The following is a 21053-nucleotide window of genomic DNA, read 5'->3' on the forward strand; positions in this document are numbered from 1 at the left end:
GCTCTTTACAATATTTGTGAATTATGTGTAATGAGCTGTCTGTTCGCTCCATAGCACAACGGTCAAGTAACAAGTAGATGGGAGACCTTGCAATCTTCAAAAAGTCCTGGGTCATTAATCTAAGTGCACTAATATATGGCAATAAATGTAGGTAATGCTTTCTGAAGAAAAATAGACTAATATGTGTGAAAGGAGGCAGTGGTAGTAAATTTTAAAGAAGGCTGTAATGCACCTACTAGAAAAATACATAAACAATCTGTTTTTGAATGACCTGCTGTGACTGAACTGTTGATTTAAACCTAATTTTACAGGAGTAAAGAAGCTTGCAGGGATGAAGGTCTTCAAATTAATGACAGCTTAAACAATCCAGATTTTGTACCTTAATTTTAAGTTTGAATTTAAGTTTGTAAGTGTCAAAGTTGAATGCTTTGTGGATAATTAGAGAGAAGAAAGTAAGAAATTTTGCCCCTAAGAGTTCCTGGATATGTGATACATCATTTCAGAAAAAAAAATTGATCGTTTTAAGCCTTTACAAATCATTTGAGTTGATAATTTGAAGTAGGTCTGAGGCTTAAAGGAAATCCTATCTTTCCCTGAATTTGCTTTTTCTGTAGATTGGAAAATGTAATTTGTGTTGCCGTAAGGTTGGTTGGTTACAGTGGGTGAGAGTCCATGATAAGATGGTAATATGTTTATTTTGGATCACGCTTCTGTGGGCTGAAAGACTTTTCCTCGAGGTGTCCTTGCACTTCTGTAAGCCAGCTTTTATGCTATCAATGCCAAACAATATATTTGTTAATATTTCTGCAACTATTACAGAAATATTTTCTCTGATGCAGAATCATTCAGACATATGTTCTGAGGGAAGAATCTGGTGCACTGTCCTCAGAAGCATCTGATTTCAATAAAGCCCAGTTGAGCAGACGTGGAGGAATCATGGCTTCACTTTACAAATCACATCCAGCAGACAGTGGACTAACAATGGAGCTCTCATTGGAAATCAACAGGAAGTTACAAGCTGTGCTAGAAGACACATTGTTAAAGAATATAACACTTAAGGTGAGTCATAGGTTATGTAATGACTGTAGAGTTCTCACCCTGCATCAATGAGGTGACCTCTTTTCATCTAAGGTGTAACCTACAGACAGGATTCCATTTAACTGTATTACTACCGGTGGTTGTATGTCTGCATTTGCACATGAAGAGTGGCCACTGCACCAACCTCGTCTGGTTTTGTCAACTAGGAAAGAATTGGGAAGGGTTAGAAATCTAGTGGGACTAAGTTACAAGATACTTTAAATGTAGTACTAGAGCTTAGAATTTGATCAAAGATTAGATATGCGCTTCATTAACCTGAATCAAAAATTATTATGAGGGGTTCGAAGAAATGGGGAGATGAAAAGTAATGAGAGATAATGGGAACTGCAGATGCTGGAGATTCCAAGATAATAAAATGTGAGGCTGGATGAACACAGCAGGCCAAGCAGCATCTCAGGAGCACAAAAGCTGACGTTTCGGGCCTAGACCCTTCATCAGAGAGGGGGATGGGGGGAGGGAACTGGAATAAATAGGGAGAGAGGGGGAGGCGGACCGAAGATGGAGAGTAAAGAAGATAGGTGGAGAAGGTGTGGGTGGGGAGGTAGGGAGGGGATAGGTCAGTCCAGGGAAGACGGACAGGTCAAGGAGGTGGGATGAGGTTAGTAGGTAGCTGGGGGTGCGGCTTGGGGTGGGAGGAAGGGATGGGTGAGAGGAAGAACCGGTTAGGGAGGCAGAGACAGGTTGGACTGGTTTTGGGATGCAGTGGGTGGGGGGGAAGAGCTGGGCTGGTTGTGTGGTGCAGTGGGGGGAGGGGATGAACTGGGCTGGTTTAGGGATGCAGTGGGGGAAGGGGAGATTTTGAAACTGGTGAAGTCCACATTGATACCATATGGCTGCAGGGTTCCCAGGCGGAATATGAGTTGCTGTTCCTGCAACCTTCGGGTGGCATCATTGTGGCAGTGCAGGAGGCCCATGATGGACATGTCATCAAGAGAATGGGAGGGGGAGTGGAAATGGTTTGCGACTGGGAGGTGCAGTTGTTTGTTGCGAACTGAGCGGAGGTGTTCTGCAAAGCGGTCCCCAAGCCTCCGCTTGGGGAAACCAAGCGGAGGCTTGGGGACCGCTTTGCAGAACACCTCCGCTCAGTTCGCAACAAACAACTGCACCTCCCAGTCGCAAACCATTTCCACTCCCCCTCCCATTCTCTTGATGACATGTCCATCATGGGCCTCCTGCACTGCCACAGTGATGCCACCCGAAGGTTGCAGGAACAGCAACTCATATTCCGCCTGGGAACCCTGCAGCCATATGGTATCAATGTGGACTTCACCAGTTTCACAATCTCCCCTTCCCCCACTGCATCCCTAAACCAGCCCAGTTCATCCCCTCCCCCCACTGCACCACACAACCAGCCCAGCTCTTTCCCCCCCACCCACTGCATCCCAAAACCAGTCCAACCTGTCTCTGCCTCCCTAACCGGTTCTTCCTCTCACCCATCCCTTCCTCCCACCCCAAGCCGCACCCCCAGCTACCTACTAACCTCATCCCACCTCCTTGACCTGTCCGTCTTCCCTGGACTGACCTATCCCCTCCCTACCTCCCCACCCACACCTTCTCCACCTATCTTCTTTACTCTCCATCTTCGGTCCGCCTCCCCCTCTCTCCCTATTTATTCCAGTTCCCTCCCCCCATCCCCCTCTCTGATGAAGGGTCTAGGCCCGAAACGTCAGCTTTTGTGCTCCTGAGATGCTGCTTGGCCTGCTGTGTTCATCCAGCCTCACATTTTATTATCTTATTATAGATGAAAAGTAATGACTCTTTTTAAATGGCACAGAAAACATACTACTATTGGATTTGAACAATAACAAAATTTATCGAGCATTTTTAACTTGGTGAATTCTCTGGAGTACTTTGGAGGTGTAAAGTATCATTGTTCATTGCTTCTACTATTGGATTAATAGTACTATTGGCTGAGTTGTCAGGAGGACAAGTTCTGTACTAGCGGACTTTTATAAACAAAGGTGTGTGGCTTGGAAGGTTTTTAGTCTCCTGTGCTTAAAGGAAAACATGACACTGGCCTGTACTGTAGCTTTTGTGTCTTGCTGTGTTTCCTGCAGACTATCCAGATCATTCTCAATCCTGCAAGGAGAGGCTGAGGGATGGTAAGAGGCAGGGATAGGTGTGTGGCTTTCGAAGGCTACTCCATTGACTCTATCCATGTCGCCAGTTAACCCAGATTGGGCAGGTGGAGGCCCATTAGGAGCAGGCAGGTTATCCTGATTTCCCAGTCAAGAAACTTACCACCTTTCTCACCGACAGGGCAGAAGGTGCTTAGGGGTCTAGTGAGTTGAGCCCCATAAGTATCTGAAGAAAAAATCATGCCAGACTCAATGTGAATTCTTTTTCTCTTTCCATTGTTGCTGAGCCTCATCATTTCCTGTGTTTGTTTCACTTAAGGGCTTTAATTGATGGTGGATAGAGGAGGTCACTTTTTAAAAAAATTCATCTGTAGCATTTGGGTATTCCAGATTGGAGCCATGTGGATGACTAAAGATATGGAGATTTAAAATAATGCAGAAAAAGGCAAATTTTAGTAGCAAACTAAACTGAATGTAGAAATCACAGAAGATATCTAAAAAATAGTGAAGAGTGGCAAAACATATAATAGATCAACAGTTAACAAAAGGGAACCCAGTGTTTCTTTTTGAGATGAATCGAGGATAATTGGATGAAGGATGGAGCCAGTTTTGGACATTAAAAGGAGGTTTGTGGTTAAATGTGTATGTTGTATATAGTCGTGTGGGATGCTGCCTCATGCAGCATTACAAAGATTTTTGTCACCTTTTATGACCACAGTTACCCCAAACCACTTTACAGCCAATGATGCAGTTTTGAAATGTCAGCCCTGTTGTTTGAGTAACATGGTGGCCAATTTGTGCACTATAGACTCACACAAACATCAATATAATAGTCACCAAATAATCTACTTTTTTCATCTTGTGGAAATCAATATTGCTAACTCCATTGCTGTGCTTTGAAGTAATGGAACATGTTTTTTTCACATCCATAGAAGAAATCAGATGGGGATCAGTCTAATGTTTCAACCACTAAAGCAGTCCCTCATTACTTACACTGGTATGTCCGCTGTGATGTTATCTTATTCTCTATACTTGAAGTGGGACCTGTCAACCTGGTTGAACTGTCAATCTTATGACCACTGTGAGTGCTACCAGAAGTGTCATGGCTAACACTTAGAGATTACTAGTGTCATGTAGGATAGAAATAGATAAAGAAGTGGCATTTAAAAGACTGACAGTACCCAAAATAGAAAAGTCATCATGTGCTAGAATGCATCCTAAGGTATTGGGAGTTGAGGTTGAAACTATGAAAGCTGTGTCCTACTCTGCAGGATATATGGGATAATTGTGGTAAGGAACTGGAGGATTGTGAATATTGCACCCTCTCTAAAAAAAGATGAAGGAGAGAGACCTGGCAGTTACAGGCCAGGCAACCTACAGTCATGGTGGAGAAACTTCCAGAGTTGATTATTTGGGAAATTTTGGATCAATAAATGAAATTGTATATTTAAAATAAAAACCATGTTTAAATAACCTGATGCAGTTCTTTTTGCTGCAGTAATGAAGGAGAGGGTGATGAGTGTTGTGAGCAAGATGTGTAATTGACTTCCAACAGTTGCTTGACAAAGTACCAATTGTAAGTAAGATTAAAGAAGGGACAGTGGCAGTGTGATTATGAAAACTGTTTAGGGGTTGGGGTTGGGGTTGGAGTCAGAGTTGTGGTCAAAGTTTGTTTTTCAGACTGGAGGAAATAGTGGTGCTCCCATGGGTCAATATTAGGATGATTGCTATTTTTGATACATTTGATGATTATAACTTGGGTATACAGAGCATAGTTGCAAAGTTTACAGATAACACAGAACTCTGAGATGGAGTAAACAGTGACCACTTTATTCAGTGTTTGTTTGAAGAGGTGAAACTGGTGAAATAGGCAGACGAATTGGCAGACGGAATTTGCACTGAAGGGTAATGTGGTATATTTAGATAGAAAGAATGAGGAGAGGTGATTCAAACTAAATCATACAATTTTAATGAGGCTGCAGAGAGAGAGGAATGGTCACATGTCCATAAATCTTTAAGGGTGACAGGACAAGCTGAGGATCCTGTTTTAAAACAGCTTTGAATGAGATACTTGGGTTTATGAATGGAGGCGTTAAGCGCAAAAGCAAGGATGTTCGGATAAGTAAATGCAAAGCAACTACAGGTGCTGGCTACCTGAAATAAAAACCAAGTGCTGGAAATATTCAGCACATCTTGCAACATCTGTTTAGTGAGAAACAATACTATTGCTTTAAATTGAATGCTGTTTCTTCAGAACCAGAAAACGGAGAGGCTTTTGCAGAAGAGCCACGTTTGACTTGAAACATTAACTCTATTTCTCTCTCCACAGTTACTGCCACAATATTTCCAGCACTTTATAAGGTCATAAAATCTTCATAAAATGCAGATTAAGCTTCAGCTGGAGTATTGTGTTCTGCTTTAAGTGGCGCAATTTAGGAGGTGTTGGAAATACATATTTATATTTAAGGACAATGTACAAAACTGGAAAATATGGAACTGTGGACACTTTCTGGATTGAAAAGGGCGCACCATGTGGTTTCTTGGGAATTAGGCCAACAGTTTAATGTGAGTTGTGGTTTACTTGCTGTTTGTAGGAAGTCAAGTGACTTTGAAGAAAAGACAAGCAAAGCTTTTCACTGTATAAAGAAACGGTGTATATAGGGCCAATAGCTTGGACGCAGGGTGGCCCTTAATTGCGAGGAAACTGGCTTTCAAAAGACTATGTGGGCTTCCACAAACTAATAGTAGCCTAGCAACCATTCCCAGACTTTGGTTTTGTATGTTTTTATTGGAGGGGCAGAGGGACAAGTGGAGATGAGGCATGAGATGAAGAGATGTTAGTACAGATGACCAAATATTTGGTCAAAAAGGCAGGTTTCAGGGGGTGTGTTAAAAGAGGAGAGGGTAGAGATTTAGGGAAGGAATTCCATGATTTAGTTCCTAAGCAGCTGAAGGCTAAGTCACCAGGAAAGGAGAGACTAAATTAGGGTGCTTAAGAGAGCCTAATTACAGGAGTGTAGGTATCTTAAAGAATTTGGGTCTAGAGGACTAGGGAGCCAGTAAGGAAGGAATTCCAGGAGCTGCAAGCGTATCTCCCTCTCTCGGAAGTTTCTGGGATCCTTATGAGGTTTCCAAATATCACTATTTCTGACTGCATTATAAATCCTGGAGAACTGAACTGAAGCCGCTTTCCAAAGAGTCTGATCCAACTTGCTTTCAATCTAAAATAAAGTTCTTCTATCAGTCTGTGGTTGTCAGCAATTCAATTTAATTGACACAAACTCAGCGCACTGAGAAAAGTTAAATTCTATTCTTTGCTTTCAGACCATTTACCCACAAGAATTTTCTTTTGTTTTTTTTTGGGAGCATCATCTCTGCAGAGACAGTTGGCATTTTTTTGATGTGAAAATGTCTTTGTTTGGGGTTAAGGGGATATAGTTCTAACTCCAGATAATTTAGATGGTAGCCAGTGTTTGCCACTTGTTTTAAGATTATGTTTAGTGCTTTCAAACATATTATTTTGTGTTTATTATAAAAATTGGTGAAAGGGTCACACTCTGGATAGTTTTACAGAGGAAATCGTGCAGATAGTTTGTTGATTGATTCAACACATTTACACTAATATGTGACTGGTGGAGTGGTAGGGTTTGATTACCAATATATTCCTCCTGTCACGACCATTTTTTATAAAAAAAAGTCAAAGGCATTGAGAAGAAACAAAATGGGTCAAAGATGAGAGATAACAAAGTGTATAGCTGGACGATTACAGCAGGCCGAGCAGCATCAGGGGAGCAGGAAGGCTGACGTTTCGGGCCTAGGCCCTTCTTCATTTTCTAAAGAAGGGTGTAGGCCCGAAACATCAGCCTTCCTGCTCCTCTGATGCTGCTTGGCCTGCTGTGTTCATCCAGCTCTACACCGTGTTATCTCAGATTCTCCAGCATCTGCAGTTCCTACTATCTTGGGGTCAAAGATGAGAGTCTTCAGGTATGTGGAGAGTCCATATAATCTGGAGATGTCCTTTGAGCAGTGAAGGTTAAGAGATATTTGTTAGGGTGTTATAAATTGGAAAACTAAGGAGAAGATGTTTTGAGTGGCAGAGGATTGGTAACTCGGGGACACGGTTTATGACTTTTGGAAGGCAACTTCAGGAAAGTGAATGTACGGAACATGTCACCTGGAATGCATTATCTTTAAGGACAGGGGAGGCAGGTTGTCAAAATTTTCAAAGGCAACTGGATAAATATATAAAGAAATACTAAATAAATTACAGGCCTGTAGGGAAAAGTAGATGAACAAAACTAATTGGAAAGCTTTTTCAAAGCAGTGTCATAAACATCAATGAGTCCAGTGGCCAGTATCATCCTGTGAGTCCTCTTTTAATAGGAAATGTCTGCTTGGCTGATTCTGGGTACGGAGAGATTTCCTTTTGAGAAGTTATTAGGTTGGGTTTGCACTCATTTGGAGTCTAGAAGAATGAGATGAGACCTTGTTCAAGCATAAAATTTTAAGGGAGTTTGACAGGATAGATGCAAGAAGTTGTTGTGCCTTCTGGGAGTGTCTTGGACCAGAAAGCATCAATACTGAGCCTGGCTTGTTAATTATATTCAAGGCTAAGATGGACGGATGTTTAATCGCTAAGAAAGTCATGATTTGTGGGGAAAAGGCAGGAAAATGGAGTTGAGAATAAAAGATCAGCCTGATCTCATTGAATGGTGGAGCAGACTTGCTGAGTTGAATGACCTGCTTTTGTTTCTCTGTCTTATGATCTTAAAGTTTAGTGGTAATTGTTGCCAAGTTTGAGCTAATTTTGCGCTTTCCTATTTCCAAATAGATTTAAGGTTGTCAGGCTAATTCCATTCAACTAATGCAATTTATGGCTTCTCGAGATAACATACATGTAATATTTCAAACTGTATTGTCAGGAACTGATAGTACAATGAACACTGTATGATTTGCTGAAATCCCATATGAAAGACTGTGTTTTTGACTTGTGTCTTTGGAAATATAGCAGAATTATAAGGGATTATTATCTTTGTTCACACTTCCAGCTATTGATAACATCAGAAGTCACACGACACCATGTTATAGTCCAACAGGTTTATGAAGTTCCAAGCTTCCGAAGTGAAGTCACTTCACCTAAAGGTAGCAGCACTGTGACAGCTTACCATGTCACATAAGCCTGTCAGATTGTAACCTGGTGTTGTGTGACTTCTGATTTTGTCCACCCCAATTCAAAACTGGTGCCTCCACATCATAGCTGTTGATTACAACGCAGTGCATAACATCCCTTTGAACAGCAACCACATCAGTGTTAAGTGATTGTGTCCCCTAATTCCTGATGTATAACAGTCGGGCTTGACTCTCAAGATGTATCTCTATCTTAGCATAATGCTAAATAAACATTGTAACATTTTGATATTACTTTAACTATTATTTGCAAAGAGATGCTAATGTAAGTCATTGGTTATGTGGAAGAGATTAGATTTGTGTTAAAGTCATCAAAACTTTTACAATTTCTTCACGTTAATTTCATGACACGAAAATTTTGAGCATGTTTCTCTTTCAGGTATGTTTGCATTACTAATGCTACACATAAAATAACTCTTCTGGGGACATGTTTGCATTCAGGAGAATTAGATTGGAAATTTGTGCACGGTTTGAATAGTCTGGAGCTTGATCAGTTGAAGTATGACCTTCAATAATTCTAAAGCTGTTCAGAAGACTTTTTAAATGTTGATCTCACATTTAGGTTGGACAGCGAACTGTGGGAGGCTTAAAGAAGAGTAAATAAATATAGTTCACAGGTTTAAAAATACAAAAATGTTGGAATGTATAACTGGGAATGCAGTTAATTTGAAACAGAAGAGAAAATGGAGAAGCAGAACAAGGCAAGCGATATTAATTGGGATAATTAAATGGCTTCAATTTTCAAAAAAGTTTTCCGTGATTTTAGTTGTATAATATTATAGTAATCTTCTCTTGACATTTAAGGTTTATTTCAGTGTCAGTATGCACACTTTTTCAGTGACTGCCTCAAAGGATTTAAAATTCCTTGGAGCGGCCAGCAGTTCACACATAGATGTGTTGCCTGCCAAATCAATGCCCACTCTGTTACACGGCTCCAGTCACAGTTCTGCCCTCTCATAGCATCAGAACATCTCACTGCAAGGCACAAATTACATCCTCTGTGACTCTGATTGCTGTCTGTGATTGCTCTCCTCATCCACGGATGTGATTGACTGCACAGTTGTCTTCCAGCAGCTCCATCACGAAACTCCATGGGATTGTCCTTACTTGAATCCATTCTTGCCTGCCAGGAATAGCCTGTCTTCCTGTTACTACATTTTTGCCTCCATGGTCCCCCACGGATCTGTCTTTGATTTTCTCTACTTCCTCAACTACTGCGTACCAACTTTTGCTGATGTCTTCCACAGATGTAACAACATTTCTGCCTCCAGCACCTGTTATGATCTCAGCTGATGTTAGTACCGTCAAGTCAGATTCCAGATTAGAGCCTGGCTTGATAGATCATGTTTTCAATTGTTTTGGTTTTAACAAGGTGGTCTTTCACTGAAATAGAAGCACACAATGCTGCAGGTTTTATTTTGATACTAAAATGAAAGTTTATCACAAAGAACTGAAGATAAAATAGACTTGGATTTTTCCATCTACTCATTATACAAAGTAGAGGCATAATCCCATTAACCCCAGAACGCAGCCTGGTATGCTGCCTGAAACTCCATTCTGTAATGCTTACATCACTGTCCTTGTACCTTACACCTTGCTAAGTTTAAGTCATTTGTGACTTTAATTTTTAGACTGGAACTACAAATAGTTTTTTCCTGGAACTGTCATGTACCTGTTTAAATGTACTCCATTCGAAGTAAACTCTGAAGGGTTTTATTCCAAAACTTCTGGTCTGGAACTAACATGAATTTCTCATTCTAAGGTAACCCATTTTACTATATATCCTTCCCTTCTCTGGAGCACTTTTGTGCAAAACCAATCCTACTGCCAAGGAGTTGACTGGAATGCACTGGTCATAGAGAAAAATGAAATTAAAGCTGTCTCTCTCAACAATGGGTGTTTCTCTTAAACTTAGTTCCAGAACACACTAACAAACCTTGAGTTCCCATTGTTTACTTTGCTGTGTCAAAAAACTGTCGAAGTCAACAGAAGACCAGTAGCAGTGTGTCACATCAGTGGTGTGGAAACTATTGGAGAAAATTTCTGAAAGTGAGAACTAATCTCCATTTAGAGAAGCAAGATTTAATCAAGGATAGTCATTTTAGCTTTGTCAGAGGGAGGACATGTCTAACAAATCTGGTTAAATTTTTTGAGGAGATAACTAGGTGTCTCGATGAAGATAGTGCAGTTTGTATAGTTTACATGGATTTCAGGAAGGTCTTTGAAAGAAACCTCAGGGGAGTCCGATAAAGAAGATGAAAGCACGTGGGATCCAGGGCAACTTGGCAGGTTGGATCCAAAATCTGCTCAGTAGTAGGAGACAGGGTGGTGGTAGAATGCTGTTTGTGTGAAGGAGGCTCGTGTCCAATTGTGTACCACAGGGATTGGTGCTGGGTCCCTTATTGTGCATGATATATTTAAATGATGTAGATCAGAATGTGAGTAAGGCGACAGGGGTGAGATAATAAGTAAATTGGCAGATGAGGCATAGATTGATTGTGTGATTGACAGTAAGGAAGAAGGACTTCGGTTACAGATTATAAGTGGACTGGTTAGATTGACAGATGGAATTTAACCCTGAAAAGTGTGAGGTGACGAAGTTAGGAAGAAGTAACTAAACAAGGAAGTACTTATGAATAGTAGGAACTCAAGCAGCTCAAAGGAACAGAGGGATCTTGGGGTGCTTGTCCACAAATTTCTGAAGGCAGCAGGGCAAGTTAATAGTTTTGAGCTCGTGATACATGAAGTTTCTGTGCATCTGAGGGGAATTAATGATTAACCCGCAGGTATTTCGGTAGCCATGGTGATTTTTTTTAAAAAAACCATTAAGAGTGAGACTGGGCATGCTAATGAAAATTTTCTTAGTGGAAATTTTTAGCAAGCAAAGTTATGCATTAGATCTTCAGTTTAGAAAGGAGAGACTATAGATAAAAAGAGGAGTAGGCTATTCAGCCCTTTAATCCTGTTCTACCATTTAATAGGTTCATGGTTGATTCCACATTCCTTATGTCCACTTTCCTCCCCCTTCTGCACAACCCATGATTCCTCTACTGATAAAGAATGTATCTCAGCCTTAAATATACACAAGGGCACTGCCCCACAGCTCTCTGTGGCAAGGAGTTCCAAACACTTTCAATCCCCTGAGAGAAGAAATCCCTCCTCATCTCAGTCACAACTTGGCACCCCTTTTTTCTAAGCATATGCCCTGTGGTCCTAGACACTCACATCAAGCCAGAGATTTTTTTTCTTTTTGATTTAGACAACCACCAATAAGTTGTGAAAGAAAACTTTCTGGTGTCAGTTGGATAGTTTGCTGAACTGTGGGCAAATGCTGGATGTGTAAAACGTTTGATCCTGAGAAAGGGAGTAAGGTTCCAACCATCCGGAAAGACGTTACCTCAATGCAAACAGTTTAATTTGTAAGTTCCTGATCAGAAGGCATGAAGGCATATACAGTCAGTTATGCTATAATGCGATAGTGCGTTCCTGAGCAACATTGTGTGTAGAAAATTAGACTATAGAAATAATGGAGTCTATGAGAAAAACGGAATTAGGGCAGACCGTCCAAAAAATCAACCAAAATAGTTCAGAAATTGCTCAAAAATCACTCAAAAGCAACACAAATGATAGCACAGTTTGTATAAAAGTTTAATTCATGTCTAATTATGAAATAAAAGTAAATTTAGCACTTTTCCTTGAGAAAATGTCAAGATGACGTGATGGGGGAATTGGTTTTGAGGTCGTCTAGGCCCGAAACGTCAGCCTTCCTCCTCCTCTGCTGCTTGGCCTGCTGTGTTCATCCAGCTCTACACCTTGTTGCCTCAGGTTTTGAGGTTGCTCTGCTTTTAATGCAGGGGCTGAGGGTCATCATCCACCACCTTCAGGTGCAGCTGTGGTTGCAGGGTTAGGACAAAAAATAGTTCATCCAGGGGTGGATGACTTTGGTTCATCATCTTCTGATTGTTTCTTGGTGTTGGCTTAAAAAAGACATCCAGTTTTTGCTGCTTTTTTTTTCTTCTTTGATGAAGAAGCTGTCCATAGGATGCCAAATAAGATCTTATTTCACGAACTGCTGCATTCTGCATTGTAACTGTTGTCCTCTAAGAGCTGCAACTGCTTCTCAATTTCCCTCAGGAAAGAAGATAAAGCAGAAGTGGAAAGCTCTCATGGTGCTGCTCCTGGACTTCATCTTCTTCATCTCCAGCTTCCACTTGCCTCTCAGTGACAAGTTATTGTAGGTCAGCTGTGGAGAAGTCTTCACAGTGGGACTCAAGCTGCTCAACACCCTCACTCTCCACTTTTTCAAATCCAACTTGCTTTGCAAGATCAACACAATGTTCTTTGATTCATGGGAGCTTCTCTGACGGATCAAAGCCTTTACAATCTTGAAAGAAATTCTGGGAGAGGTTTCTGTCAAATTGCTTGCAAAGAGTCCTTAATGACAGCACTCCAGGCCTCCATGATGATGTCAATTGCATTCTTGATGTTAAAGCTCTTTCAGAATTGAAGAACACTGCCCTTATCCCCATCAGTGGCTGCAATCAGTCTCTTAAATCACGTTATAAGCAACACAAATTCACGTTTTAGCAACTATTCATTAGTTGTGTTATATCTGATTTGTGTTGCTGGAATACTTGTTATAGCAGAATCAACTGTAGTGTAATAAGAAGGCATACGGGACACTTGCCTTTGTCTATTGAGGCATAGATTAAAAGGGCAGGAAATTGTGTGGAGCTGTGCAGAACTTGGTTAAAGCATAGCTGGATACTGTGTGGTTTTGGTCACCACACTATAGGAAGGATTTCATTGCATGGGGGGGTGGGGTGCAGGGGAGATTTCCCAGGATGTTGCCTGTGATAGAGCAGACCAGCTATGAAGAGAGGCTGGATGAGTTCTGCCTGTTTTCTTTGTAGGAGAGAAGATTGACGTTGTGGGGTGTGGTGAGAGAGGTGCATAAGACTGAGGGGCATGGACAAGGTGGATAGAAAACAGCTGTTCTCCTTAGCTGAACAGTCAATAACAAGGGGGCACAATTTTAATGTGGAGGGTAGGAGGTTAGAGGTATTTAAGGAATTATTTTTTCACCTAGAGGGTGTCTGAAATTCACTGCCTCGGAGGGTAGTTGAGGTGGGTAACCTCACAACCTTTAGAAGTATCTGGATGAGCACTTGAAATGTCATAACAAGGAGGAAAATGGGGCCTAGTGTAGATTTAACACAGTTTTGGCAGTACAGACTCGATGAACCAAAGGGCTGTTACTTATTGTGCGATTATATGAAAACCCATTCATTCTACAGCTATGCTTCAAAACCATTTTTAAAGGAAATCATGATGGCTACAGAAATCTTTACAATTATTAACTCAGACACACGGAATATCTACCAGTTACTAACTCAAAACCAGAAACCTGAATTCACGACAAATAGCATTAAAAATTATATATAAAACCACACTGTTTATATCACATGCCTGGTTCTACCTTTTCCAACACCTTGCTGCTGACTGCCTTCTTTCCAGTAGTTCGTCGTGGACAAGTTGCCATATCCTGTAGCAAAACCTTGCCTTCGATCACTATCACAGATCCATGATCTTGCAACTGATTCCATTATTTTCTTGCAAACTGAAGATGAATCAAACTGTTGAAAACTGAACCTGCTGCAGAGTAGGACTTCAACCCACGGAGTTATGACTGAGTGGGAAAAATGCCCCCACTGAGCCACTAACAAGCTGACACAAGTCAAACCTTGAAATCAAATAATAGTCTTGAAAGTCCTGAATGTCAGTTTTTATTGGAGGGAGGAATATGTGAAGTTAAGGAATGAGACGAGATGTTAGTGCAGATGACTGAAAATGTAGGTCAAAAATGTAGGTTTCAGGGTGAGTTTTAAAAGAGAAAAGTGAAGGAGAGGGGCAGAAATTTAGGGAAGGAATTGCATGGTTTAGTTCCTGGGCAGCTGAAGGCCAAGCCACCAGTAAAAGGAGACACTAAATTAAGGGTGCTTGAAAGGGCAAAATTGTAGGAGTGCAAGTATCTCAGAGATGGGGGTCTGAAGGACTTTACAGTGATGCCAGCCTTTAACAATTCACTTCATTTTACATTATATTAGGAAACAATTGAAGATGCTGGATACCGCAAAGGTCATGGGCCCTGACAATGTTCCGCCAGTAGTGCTGAATATCTGTGCTCCAAAGCTAGTCATATTCCAGTCAAGCTTTTTTCACTGTTTCAGTACAATTACAACATTAGCACCTATTATTGTAGAAAATGGCCTAGGTTACGTCCTATCCACAAAAAGCCGGACAAATTCAACCCAACCAATTACCACTTCATCAGTCGTCTTTCAGTCATTACCGAGTTGATAACTTATATCATCAGCAGTGTTTGCTGAAAATAACTTGCTCAGCAACACTCCATTTGGTTCTGCCAAATCTTTGAGGATCCTGATTTCAATGCAGCCTTGATACAAACACGGAAAAAAAGAGTTAAAATATCACAAGGGGAAGTGGGATAACTGCTCTTGACACTGAGGCACATTTTACAATGTGTGTCATCAAGGAACCCGAGCAAAACTGGGGTTGATGGCATCAGGGAAAACACTATGCTTGTTGTATTTCTAACCGGTACAAAGGAAGGAAGTTGTGCTCGTCAGATGTCAATCTTCTTAGTCCCAGGACGTCTCTTGAAGAGTTCCTCAGGATAGTAGCCTAAGCCCAACCATCCTAAACTACTTCATCAATGATTTTCCCTCCATAATAAGGTCAGAGGTGGGGATGTTTGCTGATTGTTTAATTGTCGCACCACTTGCAACTCATCACGTTGAAGCAATCTGTATCCAAATGCAGCCAGACGTGAATGTTGTTCAGGTTCAGGTTGGTAAGTGGCAAGTCATATTCATGCGACACATGTCAGGTAATGACCATTACTAATAAGAAAAGATCCAACTATTTTTCAATGGCGTTACCATTACTGAATTTACCACTATCAACATATCTTCTGACTCTAGTCTCATGTGCATCCAACATTCCTGTTCCACAACCGGTCCAATATCATGGAATTTGCTTCTCAAAACAGCTCCAATTCTCTTCCCTTACAATCTGTCTTAAAATTCACCTGTTTGAAAATGCTTTTTATGATCCTTCCTATGATCCTTCCTAAGATCTTTCTTCGTGTGTCTATTTTCCCTTTCAGTTCTGTGAAACATCTTCAGAATTTTTTTTTCTCTCTTTCTGTTCCAGTGTCCGTTACCAGTCATTCATCTGTATTAAACAGAACATATTTATTGCTGTCTTGAATCCGCAAAATTCAATTATCCACTCTTCATTTTTACTGATGCTGCTCTCAACCTCTCTGCAGGGGACTGTATAGGAGTATCACATCATTAATCAGTTTCTGTAAATAAAGACAATATCTTTTAACTTTGCAATTGAAGATTTTTTTTCAGGAAACTTGTGAAATTTTGTCACAGTCAAAGGGTTAACGTCAAAACTTGTGGTTATCAAACATTAAAGAAAACACACAACTGCACCATTAGCAAATGCACGAACCGTATTCCATTATATACTGATAAACAGTGGCATGCAGTTATCTTACTTTAAAGTGTGGTTCTGCCTCATGTGATATGCAGGTTTCTTTAAATTTCTTACTCTGCAATTTTTAAAAATATGAATCCTAGAAATTGTGCTATTTTCCAGGTAGCTTTTCCCCTCCCAGTCTTGTCTTTTTTTTTATTTGTCTCCATGCTGAAAGTGAGGGAAAAGCTTAGCATTTTTGGTACAAGTTGCATATCTATTATTTGAAAATAACTTGTTAGTTTTGATATGTATTACTAATACTTTGTATAAAATGCAATTCACTATCATAACGCTGATCCATTAACTATTTCTGCGATCTTGCTTGCTGAAAAATTGACACTTAATTTCTGGTGTTCTGCATTATCTACATAACATTCATCAGAATGACCTTTGCTGAAGGGGGTAATTTTAAATCAAATAAATTTTAGCAAACAACATATTTGTATATATGGTGTTTGATGGCAGCACTTTGCATTTGAGATAACTGTACCAAGTCCACTTAATACGCAGAAATTAATCTAAACTAGATGAGACGTATACGTTCTTTCTCTACATGAAAGGATAAGTGGCTGCAAAATCAATTGCCAGGAAAAGTTTCAAAATATTTGTTTTTAAATTTATCCATGAGAAACTGAATACAGCAAAGAATCAAGTTATTTATTTTAAATACCTGGAACCTGGTACTGAAAAACCAAAAAATTCCCAGTATGTACAGTTCTGGTCACCGCATTATAAGAAGGGATGTGGAAGCTTTGGAAAAGGTGCAGAGAAGATTTACCAGGATGTTGCCTGGTATGGAGGGAAGGTCTTACGAGGAAAGGCTGAGGGACTTGAGGCTGTTTTCATTGGAGAGAAGAAGGTTGAGAGGTGACTTAATTGAAACATATAAAATAATCAGAGGGTTAGATAGGGTGGATAGGGAGAGCCTTTTTCCTAGGATGGTGACGGCGAGCATGAGGGGGGATAGCTTTAAATTGAGGGGTGAAAGATATAGGACAGATGTCGGAGGTAGTTTCTTTACTCAGAGTAGTGAGGGAATGGAACGCTTTGCCTGCAACGGTAGTAGATTCGCTAACTTTAGGTACATTTAAGTCATCATTGGATAAGCATATGGACGTACATGGAATAGTGTAGGTTAGGTGGGCTTGAGATCGGTATGACAGGTCGGCACAACATCGAGGGCCGAAGGGCCTGTACTGTGCTGTAATGTTCTATGTTCTATGTTCTAAAACAGGTCTTGTTTAATTGCATTACCAAGTTACACTTTAAAATGCTGTATTCTCACCATGAATTTTTATTTTAAATGTCCTGAGCTATGCAGTTGTTCCAGTGGCATTTGCTAAAATTTATGTTATAAAAAATACTACCTAGTAGTTGTGGTTTTCATATGTGGTTTAATTACCTTCAAAAACCTGTTCAAAATAGTCTGTGCCGTACCAGACCTAACCTTTGGTCAGTCTCACTTGCTGACCTACTTTGGAATCTAGTTTGCAGTGCATTACGATTTCAACTTGTTCAACATGCCTTTTAATTATGTCCTCAGATTCTTATCTTTGCAGTTATTTTTCCAGCTCTATATATTTTTCTTCTCTCTCCTGATTACGCTATTCTTCTGATTCTTGATTTTGTGTACTGCCACATTCCTTCTTGTCCCAATACTGGCAACAGAATTTCAGCTGCTTGGGTCTTAATCTTCGGGATTATTTATTTAAAACTCTTTACCATCTTTTCCTTTTCATAAATTGGTTTTCAAAGTAACTTTTTTTGATTAAGCCAGTGTTCCTAGTTGTCCATTTCTGCCTTGCTGTTGTCTGTTTCCTTGGATCTGTCTGTGAAAGGCCTTCTGACATTTTTGACATTCAGGGCTATATAAATATATGATGTCGCTCCTAACAGTAGCAGCACAAGATATTGTGGTTTATGCACACTATGTAGGGCATCAGTTTATATGAAACAATTAATTGGAATCTTAACTACCCAAGGAGTACTATGTCTCAGGTTCCACTTCAGGAAAAAATGCATTTATGAATTTAAGGAAATTTTTTTAGAAGTATGCTGAAATTTAAGATACTTATGCAAGGGAATGAAGCAAGTTCTCTGATCTTCAATACAATCAGTAATGATTTCCAAAACAATCCTCAACACTGTGACAGCGCATTATTAAAGATGGTGAATGAATGTAAGAGATACAGTATGCTACACTATACTTTTTCCTAGAGCTGAAATCTGCAGTTGGCATAGTTAAGTTAAGTTCATTTTTTTTAACTACTGTAACGTTTAGTTGAAGAAGCTATTCTTGCAGACACTTAAAATGTGCTTTGTCATTTATTCAGCTTTGGTTACTCAGGGTAGAAAACAGAAAGTTGTCATTGTCAACTGAGTGCTCCTAGTTAATTTTAATCCATATAGTGATATGCCTTCAGTTATGTTACATTATGGCTCTGCAAAACAGCCTGCTGATTTACAGCAAAAACACAGTTAATGATAAAATGACAATCTTGATAAGCTGCAATATTACATTAATGTCATCAGTACTTTCTGCTGCAACTTGTATTTCATACTTTGAACCATTTGCTCTTCACAGTGGTTTCTCTCTTTGAATAAAAGAATTTAAGTAAGAAAAGATTGTTCTCTGCATACGCAAAGCAATTTTTGTAATTTGTGAAGATATTCAGATTCATAGGTGAAATGAGTTTTAGTAGTGTTAGTTAAGTTTACACATTCCATTAGACCATTGCAACTGACAATTTCAGCTTTGAGTGGATGTGAAAATTGAACAATGCGATTGCAGACAATCGAAAAATGTCACAAAATGGCTTTGACAAGTATTTTTGTATTCAGTGTGGTTTCTATTTTACCCACACGACAGATCTGATTTTTCTTTTCTCAATCTCTGACTGTTCATACTCCATAGAAGAGTGCTTTAGAATAAGTTGAGAATAATTAACATGCAGCTAAAACACGTTTAGGAATCATATTTGCTGAAATAATTCAGCCATTGAAGTAGATTTCTCTCATTTAGCACAAGATGGTGCTGCAGTATTGTACTACATAGTTGATTCCAATTTGCTAAAATTGGACTGTAGTTGCTTTCATGATACGATAGTATGGCATTGTCAACTATACCCGAGTTGCAAACGTTTACTTTTCAGTAATTCCCAAACCTATTGCACCAACCAAAACTAATGTGTGAAGGATGAAACAAAATATATACGACAAACTTCACATTGTGATTTTTAATTACAGGAAAACTTGCAGACGCTGGGTACAGAAATAGAACGTCTGATCAAGTGCCAGCATGAATTAGAGCAGCAACTAAAGCATTGAATTGGCACCAATCTCTGTTTAAGCAACTCCATTGTGAATTCAGAAGAACAGGTGCTGGACAGGCAGAGAACTCACATCACTCATGACTTGGACAAGTATATCTTATCTGCAGTCTGCAAGAAGATAATGTTGCTTCCACCAACACGCAGGTTTGAAATATTCAGTATGCTGCAATGAACTGATTTTTCTGGAAACTTTACTTTCTGAAACAAATTTTAAGTTAACACTTCGAAATTTCCACACAAATTACTGTGATCAGCTACAAAAATAATGAAAGACGACTGCTGAACCTACACAGCATTAGTAATTAGTGGATATTGACCATTCTTCTGTACTCTTTGCTGTTTAAGGGAAAACAAAAAGCAATGAACATTGTGCATTCTTACTTGAGCATAGTTTTTTTTCTGACGTTTTGGGGTTTGTGATGCAATTATGCAACACGACACCTGATTTTTTTTTTAGCAGACAGCTCAAGTGATTTTTAATTTTAGACTCCATTTGACTTAATGGAAACCTAAATTCCTAAATTACTGAGGCAGATAAAGTGCATATCCATCCTACTGTCAGCCAAATCTTGCTTCATTACTTTAACACTAAAGGGTCTCAATGACATTTCTGCAATTGAGCGCTCATTTCCATTTACATTGTAATATGAATGTATTGTTTGGTAAACTGAACTACTGATGCAATTAACTGACCAATAAATCAAATCTAAAAAATAGGTTTGGCTTTTCAATAATCGAATGTCTATGAAACAAGATTCCAATATGATAATAGAATGTTATCAATGGTGGTTATTGCAGAATAATTCAATTTATAAAATAAGATTTTGAAAGAAAGGTGATCTTGTTTTATTAAAAAGGAAACTAAGATAGTGTCCAGATTAATTATGAATTGTATGATTCATTTCTCAAAAATAGTGTGCATTTAGCAATCTATTAACTTCAAATTTGTCAGTCATCCAATCAGTACTCCTGTTTAATCAGGAATTTGATGTTACCATTGCATGAGAGTTGACTATTTTGTATGAAACCAAACTACTCCCTGCAAAATATAATAGAAATGCACTTTAAACTTAAATAATTACCTTCCAAATTGCACAGTATCTGTAATGGATCATAGTGCATATATCTTTCTTAATTTTTTTTTCACCTGTATCAGTTTAAATTTCATGCAGTCCATTCACCATTTGTTGTGAAAGTGATGTGGTAGTTTATTTTGAAAATTAAGTTGTACAATTAAGTTGTAGATACATTTCTGTATAAAGAGCACAGTTTTTAAAGTGTTAATCTATACTATGTATATATGGAATACTGGATTAATAAATTACACTGTCTTATTTTGTTATGCTAGCTTATTGGAGGAGTAACTTCTTTCAAAATGTATTTCTGCCTATATATCATTGATTTCCAAAGAGCAGTGAATTCCATTAAACTCACTTGACTCTCTAAATATTAGACATGAGTATTCATTCAATAACTGGGATGTTGCATTTGGTTGTTTTGTCCTTGAAATATGATTCCTTGACTGGTATGTACCAAATGTCTTTGTTAGATGCAGCATACCAAAATGCATTCAGCGAAATTTCTTCCATGTTGAATTAACAAATTCATTTTACCCAGCAGGTTACTGTCCTTTTAAGAAAATAGAATGAACTTGTAGTACCATAGCTCCTTTCCCAACTTCGGTTTGTACCAAAGCACTTTATCGGCAACACTATTATTTTGAAAGGTTGTAACGCAGGAAGCATGGCAGCCAATTTGTGAATAGGAAAGTCCACAGACTGATATT

The 21053-nt window shown here is 39.3% G+C and overlaps 1 protein-coding gene across 3 annotated transcripts in view; it reads left to right on the top strand.

Moving 5' to 3' along the window:
- The window catches only part of ccdc186 (coiled-coil domain-containing protein 186), a 118032-nt gene extending 97318 nt beyond the window's left edge, over positions 1 to 20714 (top strand). For 2 of the 3 annotated variants that reach the window (XM_048550991.2, XM_048550992.2), the window contains exons 15-16: positions 840 to 1059; positions 19182 to 20714. In XM_048550991.2, coding sequence (XP_048406948.1) covers positions 840 to 1059; positions 19182 to 19262 — 301 coding nt within the window. In that variant the 3' untranslated portion in view covers positions 19263 to 20714. The remainder of the gene's footprint in view (positions 1 to 839; positions 1060 to 19181) is intronic. The other variant, XM_048550993.2, reaches the window with a different exon arrangement.
- The last annotated feature ends 339 nt before the right edge of the window (positions 20715 to 21053 follow it).

The sequence above is a fragment of the Stegostoma tigrinum genome, chromosome 20 (genome assembly GCF_030684315.1).
Source record: "Stegostoma tigrinum isolate sSteTig4 chromosome 20, sSteTig4.hap1, whole genome shotgun sequence".
In the NCBI taxonomy this organism is placed as follows: domain Eukaryota; kingdom Metazoa; phylum Chordata; class Chondrichthyes; order Orectolobiformes; family Stegostomatidae; genus Stegostoma; species Stegostoma tigrinum.